This window comes from Neoarius graeffei, chromosome 28 (assembly GCF_027579695.1).
Source record: "Neoarius graeffei isolate fNeoGra1 chromosome 28, fNeoGra1.pri, whole genome shotgun sequence".
Taxonomy (NCBI): Eukaryota; Metazoa; Chordata; class Actinopteri; order Siluriformes; family Ariidae; genus Neoarius; species Neoarius graeffei.
Window position 1 is genome coordinate 25,111,336 of NC_083596.1, and position 16,499 is coordinate 25,127,834.

Consider the following 16,499-nt stretch of genomic DNA (forward strand, 5'->3'; position numbering starts at 1 on the left):
GTTCGAATTGATAGGGTCTAACTTCACATCTCTGTGAAACATCGGGAATATCACTGTCGATGGTGTCCATTTCGGTAACCTGTTTACATTAGATTCCCAAGCGCTGGCTCCTTGGAAAGTTTTTGTGACGTCACGGGTCACGTGACCACCTAGCTCATTAACGAATCCTTGTTTTACGCTGATGTATAAAAAAACTTGAATAATGTGATGATTTTCACATTTTTGACACCCTGCAGTGATTTAGATGGCATTTCTTATGTCCTTTATACATAATTATGCCCAGGTAAAAATCCATGTCCCATATCCTTTAAGCAAATGTTTGAAAACTCCGGATCTCCTTCCTTCCTGGTGGCTGCCATTTTTTTTTTGTGCCGCATGGCGTATGTGCAGAGCTGATTCAGTTCAGAGTGCACGCGCACTCGTCGGAGGGAACAGAAGCAGAGATAACACTTATGGCCCTTTTCCACTACCCTTTTTCAGCTCACTTCAGCCTGACACGGCTCGCGTTTCGACTACCTCAGAGCAGCACGACTCAGCTCGCTTCAGCCCTGCTCAGCATCCAAAACTCGCACCGTTTTGGAGTAGGGCTGAAGCGAGACAAACCGAGCCGAGTGGGGCTAGGGGCGTGAGGAGACACTCCCCTGTGCACTGATTGGTAAGAAGGAGTGTCCTCACATGCCCACACACGCCCCGCGAGCACGCTGGGATCTGTAAACACCGTAAACCCGGAAGAAGATGAATTACGAGAATTTCTGAAGCCTTATGTGCCTCGCCTCATCTATACGCTCTTGCCAGTATCTGTTGGCGTTGTCGGTAACAACAAGCCACAGCACCAAGACCAGCAACACTAACGACTCAATGTTTATTATTTACTATCCGGGTCGTGAGACTACCGCTTAAAAGGTCACTGATGTCACTGTTTGCGCCGCCTAACGACATCACGTGACGTCCACCCACTTTCGCTAACTCCACCCAACGTGTCCACCCACTTCCAGCCAGCACGGTTCAGCGCGGTTGTAGTCGAAATGCAACTCCAACAGCCCCACTCAGCTCGACTCAGCCCAACTCAGCCGCGTTGGTAGTGGAAAAGCAGCATTATTTTGTCTCCGGTAAACCGGTAAATTCTCTCGTTCAATTACGTGCTGGCATCAAAAGACACCGTTGGTTGTAAATGAAACCAAACTGAGTCGTTGGAGTGTATTTTCATACACAAAAGGAGAAATGTTCGTTGTTAATTCACAGCATGCTCAGCTGCATGAATGTCATGCACCGAAAATTAGGGATGCACCGATCCATATTTTTTCACTTCCGATCCCGATACCGGAATTTGAATATCTGCCGATACCGATACTATTCCGATACCAAAACTATTTCAATATTATCATTATTGGTAAAAACTCATCTCTACAGGCAACTACAGTATTTCCCCTAGAAAATGTTTGAAGGTGCGGTGGCAAGACCTGCGTTCAGACGTCCCACCCCAGTACAAGGATAAAAACAGCCAACAGCACAGAAGGCTATACATAGATTAATCCATCGGTCATGACTTTAGCCCACAACATGCCAGCACATAACTGCGCAGAATAAAATGCTAAAACAGCCAACAGTACACAACAAAAGCACCTCAGTAGTAGGCTAACTCAACTTAAACAACTTGCTTGTATCAGTACCAATGTAGTATAGAAACATTGAAAACAGAGGAAGCAGTGCACTCGGCGGTGCTAATAGAAGTAAAACTTCTAAAACTTCCCAAAGGCCTGCCTGCGTCTGTCATTAGCCTGCACGAACTCCTTTGCGATGGCTGTCATGTCAGTTTGTTCCAGAATGTCACGGTGAATATGGCAGTTCATCAAGTCATTCAGTCTCTTTTGTATCATTGTGGATCGGAGGTATGATTTCAGTCGACGAAGTGTGGAAAACGAACGCTCTGCTGATGCCGAGGGCATGAAGGCCAAAAGCCAGGGCACCGAGGCCATAAAATAAAACAATGATTTTAAGTTCATGTCTATAATGAATTTAATTTAAGGACTAATGACTCTTCTGAGGAAGATTGGAGTCCCGGTCAAAACTATCAAGCAGGTAAAGAAACATCTACAATATTATGTCTGAAGATAAGAAAATATTGAACACATCTAAACTTATCAATCCATCACTCACTTCAAAAATTGTAAAACTTATTAAACCTATATCCTCCCATAATTTTTGTTCAATTGACACTGAATGTGCAAGAGCATCTTCAGACTGTACTACTACGCAGATTTTTGATTAATCAAAACTGAGCCTGGAGTACATCAAAATGTTTGACCGTAAATGGAACATGTACTAGCATGCAGGCTACTGATTAACCCATAAGAGCCCAGACCGATTTCTCAATCAAGGAAAATTATTGAGGAAATAAAATGAACTAAATAGACAACAAAGAAAACATTTCTGACCTTTTATTTTTTAAAATAGCACTTTCATGTCTCAAGATCTGAAATATTAAATTGCAAATTTGCAGAACACTGCAACACTATTACACTGTTAACCCGAAAGTTCATTCTATGCAAACAGTTTGAGTAAATACCACTTTTAAAGATTAGTTTTATTGCATTACTTAAACAGTATGAGTATATGAAGAGTATATGAGACAGTCATTGGGTGTACTCATTTTTGTAATTTAAACAAACTAAAACTATCATGTTTTACCTCAGGCCACAGTGCTGCCCTGTTGTGATTGGCTCAAAACTCAAGACAAGTTGAGTTGACAGCTACAGAGGAAGTTGCGCCATTTTCTAATTTACACAGAGCAATTTAAGGTCTTTGCACTTTTGACAGCAAGCTAATTAGCATGTTAGTGGCTACAGTCGGTACTCGGCACGTTACAAGTGGGTCAACGTTGTAACGACATAACGCTACTGTACAAGCAATGCTTATTTAACGGTAACAAACTTAAGCCCTATATGTGGAAATTCCTCTCTTATTCGTTTGTTAATTTATCACACAGTCTTACCTCAGTCAACTTCTAACCTCCTGTGAAAATTCAACGTCTCAGACGTAGACACAAGTGGGCGGGAGATGCGTTTGATTAAGTCTTCTGATTGGCTGGTGATAGATTGGTGGGCGGGGGATGTGTTTGATTAAGTCTCCTGATTGGCTGGTGATAGATTGGTGTCATTATAGTGCATCGGAGCAGTTCATGCCAGGCTCGAGTCCGCTCAACGTCAAAAAATATTGGCTTAGCCTTTTTTTTTTTTTTTTTTAAATCTCGTCTCATCATCTTCCGCTTATCCGGGACCGGGTCGCGGAGGCAGCAGTCTAAGCATGGAAGCCCAAACTTCCCTTTCCCCAGACACCTCGGCCAGCTCCTCGGGAAGAACACCGAGGCGTTCCCAGGCCAGCCGAGAGACATAGTCCCTCCAGCGTGTCCTGGGTCTTCCCCGGGGCCTCCTCCCGGGGGGACATGCCTGGAACACCTCCCCAGGGAGGCGTCCAGGAGGCATCCGAAAAAGATGCCCGAGCCACCTCAGCTGGTTCCTCTCGATGTGGAGGAGCAGCGGCTCTACTCCGAGCTCCTCCCGAGTGACTGTGCTTCTCACCCTATCTCTAAGGGAGCGCCCAGCCACCCTGCGAAGGAAACTCATTTCAGCCGCTTGTATCCGCAATCTTGTTCTTTCTGTCATTACCCAAAGCTCATGACCATAGGTGAGAGTCAGAACGTAGATCGACCGGTAAATTGAGAGCTTCGCCTTTTGGCTCAGCTCCTTCACCACGACGGACCGGTAAAGCAACCGCATCACTGCGGAGGCTGCACCGATCCACCTGTCGATCTCATGCTCCATCCTTCCCTCACTCGTGAACAAGATCCCGAGATACTTAAACTCCTCCACTTGAGGCAGGACTTCTCCACCAACCTGGAGAGGGCAAGCCACCCTTTTCCGGTCGAGAACCATGGCCTCGGACTTGGAGGTGCTGATTCTCATCCCAGCCGCTTCACACTCGACTGCAAACCGCCCCAGTGTATGCTGAAGGTCCTGGTTTGAAGAAGCCAACAGGACAACATCATCCGCAAAAAGCAGAGATGAAATCCTGTGGTTCCCAAACAGGATTCCTTCCGGCCCCTGGCTGCGCCTAGAAATTCTGTCCATAAAAATTATGAACAGAACCGGTGACAAAGGGCAGCCCTGCCGGAGTCCAACATGCACTGGGAACAGGTCTGACTTACTGCCGGCAATGCGAACCAGACTCCTGCTCCGTTCGTACAGGGACCGGACAGCCCTTAGCAAAGAGCCCTGAACCCCATACTCCCGAAGCACCCCCCACAGAATACCACGGGGGACACGGTCAAATGCCTTCTCCAGATCCACAAAGCACATGTGGACTGGTTGGGCAAACTCCCATGAACCCTCGAGCACCCTATGAAGGGTATAGAGCTGGTCCAGTGTTCCGCAACCAGGACGAAAACCGCATTGTTCCTCCTGGATCCGAGGTTCGACTATTGGTCGAATTCTCCTCTCCAGTACCCTGGAGTAAACGTTCCCTGGGAGGCTGAGAAGTGTGATTCCCCTATAATTGGAGCACACTCTCCAGTCCCCTTTCTTAAAAAGAGGGACCACCACCCCAGTCTGCCACTCCAGAGGCACTGTCCCCGACTGCCACGCGATGTTGCAGAGGCGTGTCAGCCAAGACAGCCCCACAACATCCAGAGACTTGAGATACTCAGGGCGGATCTCATCCACCCCCGGTGCCTTGCCACCGAGGAGCTTGCAAACCACCTCAGTGACTTCGGCTTGGGTAATGGACGAGTCCACCTCTGAGTCATCAGCCTCAGTCTCCTCAGTGTAAGACATGACGGTGGGATTGAGGAGATCCTCAAAGTATTCCTTCCACCGCCCGACAATGTCCCCAGTCGAGGTCAACAGCTCCCCACCCGCACTGTAAACAGTGTTGGCAGAGTACTGCTTCCCCCTCCTGAGGCGCCGGACGGTTTGCCAGAATTTCTTCGAGGCCGACCGATAGTCCTTCTCCATGGCCTCCCCGAACTCCTCCCAGTTCCGAGTTTTTGCCTCCGCAACTGCCCGAGCTGCAGCACGCCTGGCCTGCCGATACCCGTCGGCTGCCTCAGGAGCCGACGGGTATCGGGTCAACATGGCCCGATTTTTTTAAAAAATAATTTTCAAAAATAATTTTCAAAAAGTTACCCGGGCCACGGCCCCCCTTCAGGAATTCCTGAAGGTGCAGCGGCAAAAATCAAGGTGCGGTGGCCCGCTCGGTTGTTTGAGCCTCTGCACTTTTTTTTACCTGGAGCACCGCACAACAGAGCTCGTGTGTATCGCGGTCAATCCAGTGCACAGTGAGGCTTATCAGTGACATTGGGCAGACATCTGAAGTCCAAATATCTGTAGTAAAGCTCAGAGCTGGAACTCTTTTTAACTTCTCAGCTAACTTGGTTGACACTCGGTTGTATAGTTCAGGTAGCGCCGTCTCTGATAAATATCTCCTGGATGGTAAACTGTATCTTGGCTGTAAGTGCTCGATCAGACTGCGAAATCCTTCGTTTTCGACAACTGACAACGGTTGGTCATCGAGTACGATGAAGTTAAGCAACTTCTCCGTGATCCCTTTAGCTTTAGCGTTGTCTGGTGAAAGTTTACCTGTTTGAAATGACTGCTCAAGTGATTGCTGCCGGCTACTTTGGTGTTTCGGCCCTATGGCTACGAAGTCATCGTGCTCTTTAGGGTGGTGCTTTTTCAGATGCTTTATTAAGTTTGTGGTATTGTATGTCGCAATGGAGCTTCTGCCTCTCGGTACAACGGCTTTGCAAACATTGCACGTTGCTGTCTTGCTTTGCGGTGTTTCAAGTAAAAAGTATTTCCACACAGCTGACGTGTTGTGGTGAAAAATTGGTTAGCTTGCTGCTCCATCCACGCTCGCCTGCTAGCTCGCTACAAACTATGGGATGGATTTCCTGAACAGAAGCGTGTCTCCTCATTACTGTGTGTCTCATTGAGATTCGCCTCTGTTCAGGAAATCCATTCCATATTTTGCAATCAGGTAGCAGTGCAGCCAACAGGGAATCACTTGTGGAGTCATTCCAGCAGACAGTATGTGTACAGACATGTCTCATGGATCTGAAATCTTTGCAGGTTGGATCGGAAATTTCCGATCCGTGAATAACGTTGATATCGGAACCCGATACTGGATCGGATCGGCCCCATCCCTACCGAAAATAAGAGATTTACAAGCCAGGAAAGCCTCATGATGCAATACGCAAGAAAAGAAAGATGATTTATTGCCATTTTACTTTGTATTTGAGTAAAGTGAATAAATAAATGGTCTGTGGAAAATACATTTAATCCTGGGAACTTCATGCACAGGAGTTTTTGTGTTTACACCCACCCCCCTGACTGGCTACTTATTTGTCATGGCTGGCTAGTATGAGCCTTAGTGGAAAGCCCTGGGAATGCGGAAATGTCAAGTTCGATTTTAGATTTACGAACCCGAAAAAAATGTCGAAAAACCGGCGTTAAAAAAAAAATTTTCAACCACACAAATGGCACTCACCCAGCCAGTGGACCGGAAACAGAACATTTTTTTTTTAATAATGGCCTAACTTTTTTAAATGTTTACATGGTCTGGCACCACAATATCTATCTGAATTAGTTTCTGTTTCTAAGGTTTCTGGATATAATCTACGTAATCACAAGGGTACTTTGTTAGTTCCAGCCAGTGGAAAGTGGAAAGTAACATTGGGTGATCGGGCTTTTCAGTCTGCCGCCCCTAAGGTTTGGAATGTACTTCCTTTAGAAATCAGAAATGAACAATCTTTAGCCAAGTTTAAATCGTATATTAAGACTTTTTGAATTAGCTTATAAACGTGATTTAGAATTTTTATATGGATATATATTTTGTAGGTTTTTGTCTAGTTTTTGTCCATTTTTGTGTATGTAATTGTTATGGTGAAATTTGATTGTTGTTTGTTGATCTTGGTTGCATGTGAGCATATCCGCATGAAATATGCGTATTATAAATATTAAATTATTAATAATAATTTATTATTATTATTATTATTATTATTAATAACCTGTCAGGAAATCATTTTGTTCCACTTTCTACCCACTTTCTAAGTATTTATTAATCCTTCATTGTTGTTGTTGTTGTTGTTGTTTGTATTAATTTCTAGTTATGTTGTTTACCAGTGTCAACAGGCAATTGACATTGTAACCATATGAAAATCCAGGTCAAAGGTCGCATGTCATTCCTCGAACCAAAATATAAAATGTCTACTGATATTGTAATATGTGGTAGATATTTACAACAAACTGCGAAAAAAAATTCTAAATGGAATAGAAAAATCTGAATATTTCAAGCATGTCATTTTTTATATGCTTGGAATTTAATTCTGCTCTAATTCTATTTATTGCAATAGGATTCCAAATACTCTATAAGCATTCCATTCTGTTATGAAGGATTGTACATCGCAGCACTTTGTTGAAGTAAAGTACTTTTAAAAAATGTTGCACAAAGGTCGCTCCATAACAGTTGTAAATGTCCCTTAATTCCACAGGGTGTCGATAATGGTGGACACTGGCGAAAGTGATCACTATTAGCGAAACGTTTATGTGACTTCTCAAACCACATTTCGATACAAAATGGCGACTGAAAGAAGTAGGTTTCGACAAGGGTATCATGAAATATCAGTGAATTTGATAAGTAAAACCATGTCCATGATCTTTCCACCATGCTTACCTGCGATGACAACATCCTTTTTTTTTTTTTTTTTCTCAAATTGCTGTACGTGCTGAAAAAGTTCCATCTCAGCTGTCATCAGATGACAAGATCTGGGGGGGGCTTATGGTTGATTTAATTAACCAATAATAACTGTTGTAACTGAAACTCACCTTTTGTAAAATAGTTTTTTATTGGTAAATATGAAAAGGTGTCGATAATGATGGACTGTCAATAATTGTAGCCACCACTCATTCAGCAGTCCTGGAGCTCAGTCTGTTCCTTTTCTTATTAACAGTGTTCTTTGGAAAAATACATTCACGTGGAACAGAGAAGGCTGAAATGCATAAAAACTGCAGTGCTAATTGATAGACTAGGATAAACCTTTTTGTGTGTGTGTGTGTGTGTGTGTGTGTGTGTGTGTGTGTGAGAGAGATGCCCTGTGTGTACTGCAGTGGATCCTCAGATCTGGGGATAATTAGGGCATCAAGGTTGCACTGAACCTCAACAGTAAAACTTTCTAAAAACTAAAGCACTCAATACACATGGAAACACCACATAGTGGTTTGAAACCGTTTTAACTCACACATGCAAACTCCTCACCTTTCGGCGAAATTCGCCGTTTTGGCCCCAAAATAGGTCACTTGTGTGAATCGTGTAGATCCGAAGAGTTTTTTTTGGGGGGGGGTAGGCAGGCTACAACGCTATTGTTGCAAAACATTTCACTTACAAGGTTACAGCCAATCAAGATAAACAGTTACTAACACGCTTCTTTTCCATTGGAGTTCTGATCAGCTGGTGCACAACCCACTGCTGGTTGCCAGTCCTCGCTTACGAATATTCCACAGATTCAGACCGCAAAGTCACCTTTTTATAGAGAGATCTGGCAACCTCATCTCGCGACTGAATCTGAATACCAATGGAACAGTTTCCAGCGCGCTCGGGGGTGAATAACCATGGGCGGATCCACCGGGGTGGCATATGCCACTCTAAAAGAAAGCCTTGCCACCCCTGCTGCTACCCCAGTTGGCAGCGACGAATTCAAAGAAAAATTACGGCCAATTTGACATTTACGTGCGCGAATTTCCAATGTCCGACTGTGGCGAATGCAGCACGAGATAACGCCAGAGATTGGTTGTTTTGGAAAATTGAGAGGCGCGAAGCGAGGGAGCCAGGAGTCGCGAGGAAAGGAGACACGGGAGGAAAGGGGTAAAAGCTGATTAACTATCTATCAAAAAATGAAATTATAATGAATGAACAGTGCTAGTATAGTTGCGATGCTGATTTTGAGAGGATAAAAATCAGGTTGGAGAAGGTTATTTAGCTAACTATACATGTAAGGCAAAAAAAAAAAAGTGTGTTTCCGGTAACCCGACCGATCGAGAATTTCCGCGTCGAAATTGCCGACCGTAAAGTTTTTATTACAAATTTCCCTCGATATTTTAGTGTAAGTGGCGTTAGTTTGTCATAATTTTTTGTTTCAACGCATTCAAGTTGTGAAAGAAACGATAAAAAGTAAAATGTTTTGCCACTTCTATCAGCCCTCCTGGCTGTAATGCAAATTGCTTCCTCTTCAGTATACAAGTGCACTTCCATGGCAGGGAAAAACACTACATTTTGCCGCCTATGTAGTCCCCTATTTATACAAATAGGAGTCATTCAGGATTCAGCCATGTTTTTGCTCCGTGTTTTTGCTCGACCCAAGTTCTACAGTAGGCTGGGCGAGGCCGGCTGCTTTTAATGGAAGTAGCCTAGCCTAGGACGTTAAACCATATTTTCACGTTATTTCTTGATAAGGTGTTTTCACATTATCACATGAAAATATCATGAAATTACGTGTTATGTTATTACATGATAAATATATTGTAAAAATGTGATAACTCTGTTAACAATATCTTTTCACGTAATTTGAGTCTAAGCCAATTTTTTTTTTTTTGAGTGTGGCAGCAATACGCTTCCGCAGATCATAACTCGAACTCTTGCGATATTTTTTTTATTCGTTTAAAGATTTAAAACACTTATTTTATTATGATGTGTGGTATAAAGGATTCTGTGCCAAAATACTATTTTGTAAGATGTTTACTTGTGTTCATTTTTTCGAACAAAATAAAACAAATTAAGAAAAAAAATTTCCTACCTACCGACCTTATTTTAGTATTTCATGTTACCTGAAACACACTTTTTTTTTTTTGGCCTAATGTTAGCTAGGTCTGACATTAGTTTTGTGTAAAGTCGGCCACAAAAGTTAATATTGATTCACCGTCTGTCAAGGAAAACATTGCTATTGGCTGAAGCTTATGATTCAAATATTGAGGATCTTAAACATGAGTTACATCAGACGAGGAGAGTACTAGACAGAAAAAAGGGGGAACAGGAGAGTCCTACCACTCTCATGGAGTTCACTGTTTTTGGACCCATACCAAGATGATGATGTTGTTTTTTTTTTGAGTTGTTCAGGTTGTGTAAAATAGCGGTTGTCTTGCCTGTGAGCATCCTGTGAACGAAGTTTTTCATCTCTCAGGCTCATAAAGACTTATTTGCGGTTGACTATGACAGAAAAGAGACTATCAAGTCTGGCTGTACTCAGCATTGAATCAAAGCGCACAAAAGCATTAGATCTTGATAAATTTGTGAAGCGTTTTGCTGAGCAACATGGAAATCGCCGCATTCAGCTGTTGTAGGCATGACAAGTTCATGTTATGCTCACTGGTGAGCCTTTACAAAGCGTGAGGAAAAAAACTATAAAATGTGACACTGGTGTAAATGGTTTAAATCATGCTGAACTTGAAGCAGTGTTGTTATTGTTGTTTTTTAGTGTCTGTTCTTTTGCATATACAGTATAAAACTGTCCAGAAACGGTATAGACCTCATCTGAGAATGTGTGTTCTTCGTGAACAATAAAGGCATGAGATTAAGTTTATCTGTATGAGTTTGTAAATGGCAGCCCGTGCCCTTTTGTAGTGTGTACATACTATTTGTTGTCAAACTGTGATTAAATTCAGTATATATACATGTCTGTAATACGTTGCCACCCCTCAAAAATTCCTGCCCCCCTCTTGCCACCCCATAAATATTTTTCTAGATCCGCCCCTGATTTCACATAGGTGATGTCTTTAAGAAAATTGACAGACAGGGATTGGCCAGGTGTGTCCTCTGGGGTAGGTCTGTTAGATAGCACAGGCAGTAATATATACCTTTTTGTAAATAGCCCACTGTGTTGTACACAGGGGTGAAAATTAACTTCACAAAATATCAAACTTTACCGGCCACTGACAAATAAATGGTACAATTTACCGGCCACTCAACAGTAACTTATTAAGACATGTTTATGGAAAGTTATTTTGTACTGTATTAAATTCAAGATGTCACTGGTTGCAATTTTTTTTGTAACGTAGACTACGAAATGTACTTTTGCGCGCGTGCCGTGTCCCCGTGCATCCTTCTCACCTTTTTCACCCCTGACCAGTTTGCATGCCTGTAACTGTTTGTTACGTTGGTGTATACAGAACGAAGTTTTGGTTGTCACTTGATCATGTGACTTTGGTACTTCAAAACAAGCTTGGAAGCACTGCTTCATCGTTCTCAAAGCAAGCTCCGGAGCTTCAGGTTGTCTGTTCCATCACTAGACATTTGGGATGCAGCTATGAGCCTTTTCAGGATTGCAGTCTTGGCCCTTAGGACACTGGTTTTGTTGTTGCTGTTTTAAGGTGTTTTTTTTTTTTTCTCTTTTTCTTTTCATTAAATGTATTACCGAGATTTCAGCCTTGCACTTAATTTTTAATACCTATTACCCACTCTTGTACAATAAGATTTTGAACTTCTATATTCATTCATTTTCAGTAACCAGTTAAAGGGGAACTGAAGTCATTTTTAAACTTGCTTTATTTCTTAATTAACGTGTTATTCAATTACGTTTTCGGTTTTAGTAACTTTATATCGTGACTCATATTGGCAACTAATTGCAATTAAATATTATACTTATCAGCCTATTCGGTTTTTTAGCCATGTTGAATTTAGTTCGTTTGGTCCACGGCAGGCATCGCTTATCCGCGCGATCTTCACGAGACTTGTGCGAGACTTCGAAACGTGAAGTGTCCGCCAGGTGTCAGTGCCACCGTTTTGAAAACTGTTTTCCAAACAAAATACAGGTAGTTGTCGGTTTACGACCGATCGACTTTACGACCATCTGGTTATGACTGGCAAGTGTTTCCCAGCTGAGCTAGCTGAACGTACGATGGTTTCCGCCCCAGCTCCCGGCAGCGCCTCTCGCCGCGTACAACAGTTTCCGCCCCAGCTCCAGGCACATGCACAGTCTCTCTCGCGCTCCCTCGCGCACTCCGTCATATAGTTTCCGCCCCAGCTCCTGGTTTATGAAACGAGCAAATGCTCCCGCCAGCCCAAGCGCTGCAACAGCTGATGATGACGTAGACGACCCACAGCCAAGCACCAGTGATGCCAGCGGTCACTAAATTTTGTATTTTGCTATGTTTTACATTTGGTATGTTTCAAACTAAAATGTTTTCTATTTTTCACACCTGTATTTCGTATTTTTTGTTTTGCACATATTAAACGAATTGTACTGTACGCAGTGTAGTATGCAGTGTTTGACTTCAACCAAATAATGAGCCAAGGTAATGAAATAAGAAAATGTTGATAAAATAAGACTTTAAGATGATTACAGTATCATTACACGTCACAATATACACTACCGTTCAAAAGTTTGGGGTCACTTTGAAATGTCCTTATTTTTGAAAGAAAAGCACTGTTCTTTTCAATGAAGATCACTTTAAACTAATCAGAAATCCACTCTATACATTGCTAATGTGGTAAATGACTATTCTAGCTGCAAATGTCTGGTTTTTGGTGCAATATCTCCATAGGTGTATAGAGGCCCATTTCCAGCAACTCTCACTCCAGTGTTCTAATGGTACAATGTGTTTGCTCATTGCCTCAGAAGGCTAATGGATGATTAGAAAACCCTTGTACAATCATGTTAGCACAGCTGAAAACAGTTTAGCTCTTTAGAGAAGCTATAAAACTGACCTTCCTTTGAGCAGATTTAGCCCATGTTTACATTAGACCGTATCAGCGGATCATCAGATTAACGTTTTTAAAACGATTAGTGTGCACACAGCAACACCAATACATGATTTGCGTGCACACAGCAATACCAATACACGGATACGCTCGGCTCCGCAGGCATCCTGTGCTCCAAATCACTCCACCCTGAACAGCGAGTGCCCTCTGGGGGGTGCGCACTCCGGCCTTGCGCAGCTCACAGAGCACGCGAGTGAAGTGAACAAGCTGTGATTCAGGACTGAGCCGCTGTGTGTGTGATCCCAGCGCATATCACTTACCACTTGCAAGTGGAAGGATGGCAAGCCTAAAGACAATCATAACTACACAGTGGGCAGTATTTGCATCAGTATTTGCAGTATTTTCATACTTTTATACTCTTTAATGAAAGGTGATACAAGGCGGAAGTCCGCGCCGTTTTTCAGCAGTCGCGTCACATAACCAACGCCAGCGAATCAGGAAGGTGGATGTCACAGTGACGTTGTCCAATGAGACGCCAGCTAGAGCTCAGCACAGCGTATCCGCGTATTCTGAATGTTTACACAGCACCGGAGCTGACACGATCTGGATTGAATACGTGGACCCTGGCGGATTCCCGTTTCCCGGCGTTTCCAGGCGGTTTAATGTAAACGGACAGTGCATCCGCGAAGAAAACGAGACAGATACGGTCTAATGTAAACGTAGCCTGAGTTTCTGGAGCATCACATTTGTGGGGTCGATTAAATGCTCAAAATGGCCAGAAAAATGTCTCGACTATATTTTCTATTCCTTTTACAACTTATGGTGGTAAATAAAAGTGTGACTTTTCATGGAAAACACAAAATTGTCTGGGTGACCCCAAACTTTTGAACGGTAGTGTACTTATGTTCATTTAACATAGGCCGACTTACGACCAGATCAGTTTACGACCGGTCAGTCGTAACCAAACAGTTGTAAGTCGACGACTACCTGTATTGCACAAAAACGAGTTTAAATGACGATTACTGCCTACTTTTTTTTTTCAAACTTTCCTGATTGCTCTCAAAACAAACAAAACTTCTGGCTTGATTACATCAGCATTCGAAAGAGGGTGGGCGCGTCTTTTGACAACCCCTGTGTTCGAAATCGCTCCCTACTCACTATAGAGGGCACTGTATAGTGGGGATGCCATTTCATAGTGCTGTCTGAAACCTTAGTGAGGATTATTTACACCCTATATAGTGCACTCAAAGTATCCCACAATGCATCACGAAAAGTAGTGTACATCAATGGTCACTAACCAAAGCAATATATCCCATCATGCATTGCGGTCGCGCTGAAAGAAATCATATTAAAAGTATCAAATTTGATTTAATAAAAGGCAGCGGCAAAAAAGAAAGTATTCAACCTTGATTTAAAAAGAACTGAAAGCTACAGGTAATTTGTATTGATTAATGTGGGAAATGCGCTCAGTATAATATGGATTTATCACAAAAATGTATGCACGTATTTTATTATTTTGAAACCCCACCAGCCGACTGATCTGGCACGTTTTAATTGTGCGACAGTAATGACGTAAACACCAGCGTGACGGAGTAGTGTCCAAAAGCTGCCTTTTTTTTTTTTCCCCTTCATTTTGCCCATGAGCTTACTATATAGTCCTCTATATAGTAATTCCCTATATAGGGAGTAGTGAACGAGTGAGTGATTTCGGACACGGAACGTTGGCAGATGTTGGTCACTTTGATTTCCGCTGTACGTCCTACGATGTCTTGCACAGGTCTCAACGAATCTCGTTTACGGCCATTGCTTTGACATACGGACTGATGGCATATTTCAAACACTCAGCTTGCTATAGCAGTGACAAAATGGCTATCAAAAATGCATTCCTATATTTAATAAAATGAGAAATAGAATTTTTATAATTTGCCTTCAGTTCTCCTTTAATCTCGATTATGATTGCAGTGGATCTGGAGCTCGCATTACACGACATTACATGGTGTTTAGCAGATGCTGTTATCCAGAGTGACGGAGAAAAAACGCAAAAGTCAGGCACAAGAAGTGTTGAACTTCTGAACAAGAAAGTTCTAGTGCTAGCTGAACAAGTGACAGGATAACACTTGGTGTGATATTCTGTTGAAGTACTGACACTTGGCAAACAGCCAAGGAAAACAATTCAGCCATACGAATGATCTGACAAAGTACAACTCCAGTATTGCGAAAAATAAATCTCCACTGGCTAACCCCAGGCTAGACAGTACACAGCCTGGGTTGGTCAAGAGCATTATCATACTGGATACGCTGTGCACAAAGCACCAAGAATAGGACGCCGGCCCATTGCGGGAAGCCAAACACACCTATGGGGCAATTCAGAGTCATCAGTCAGTATGTTTTTGGGATTTAGAAGGAAACCAGAAGGGAGAACCTGCACAGAAACTCTCCACAGACTTTTTCAATATAATCTGAGCTCAGGATCAAACCTGAATCTGTGAGGCAGCACGTCTACCCACTGCGTCACCGTGCTGTCTGAATTTCTTTATTCTAATTATATAATTATTTAATTAAAGAAATTATATAATTATTTAATTATATTATATAATTATATGATAATTAACTTGAGATACTTTTTGTCTTTGTAAATTATGTAAGCATGATTGCTAAGTGTGCTTTATTTCTGATTTTATTCTTCCAGTTACCAGACGGTGTAAATGTGTCCAAAGAAGCAAGAAGAGCCATATCTCAAGCAGCCAGTGTCTTTGTTCTGTATGCGACATCATGGTAGGTTTGCAGCAAATATCCAAGTTACAGCTGTCAGGCATAAAGCAGGAAACGTGACACTCACTGAGATTACTGATCTGATCATCAGCGCCAACAGCTTTGCCATGAAAGCCAAAAGGAAGACTCTAAACGCTGGGGATGTGATGTCTGCTATGGAGGAGATGGAGTTTGAGCGTTTCTTGCCACCTCTGCGTGAGGCTCTTGAGGGTAATGGATATTAAAACTTGCTTAAGTTGTCATCTAGCCTCGAGGTCATACTGATGTGTTTGCAACATTTTTGAGTTGTTGGTGTTTAAAGTGAATGTAACGCCTCTAAACCCCACTTTTTTCCCTTGTACAAAGCATCAATCATTATGTTGACTGACCATGTGTTTTCGAACCATAGCTGATCCAAAAGGCCATAAATTAATGAAAAATCAATAAAATCAGCCATTTTTCATGGAATCTGCTGAGACTGAACCGGAAGATCCCGAAGGGGTGTGTGACATCGCACATGTAACAATCCAGGTATCAATTTCGTTCCTGTGCGCAGCAGTGGTTAGAACAGTCATGATATGAATCGCGTTTTGGAGAGAATTCTGAGATTGGGATTCTTGTATGTCGGATGAAGGGACAGATGATTATCAAGGATATTCCAGAGTAAACGGTTATCTTTTCAAGTCCCCAAGACGAGAAACTGCCAGTTCACTCAGTTCACGACAGTCCCACTCACCACCAATAGCGCACCACCAGCCAGAGAGACTTGGAAACGCAGACTGGTTTGTGGATTTTTCTTCTAAGCTGGCCGCTGCAAAATCTCATCTCGTTATCTGTAGCCGCTTTATCCTGTTCTACAGGGTCGCAGGCAAGCTGGAGCCTATCCCAGCTGACTACGGGCGAAAGGCGGGGTACACCCTGGACAAGTCGCCAGGTCATCACAGGGCTGACACATAGACACAGACAACCATTCACTCTCACATTCACACCTACAGTCAATTTAG

The 16,499-nt window shown here is 42.8% G+C and overlaps 1 protein-coding gene across 1 annotated transcript in view; it reads left to right on the forward strand.

Moving 5' to 3' along the window:
- Positions 1-16,499, forward strand: part of pole3 (polymerase (DNA directed), epsilon 3 (p17 subunit)) — a 40,158-nt gene that overhangs the window by 17,941 nt on the left and 5,718 nt on the right. The window contains exons 2-3 of the mRNA XM_060913303.1: positions 15,434-15,519; positions 15,608-15,726. Of these exons, the coding sequence (XP_060769286.1) occupies positions 15,434-15,519; positions 15,608-15,726 (205 nt within the window). The remainder of the gene's footprint in view (positions 1-15,433; positions 15,520-15,607; positions 15,727-16,499) is intronic.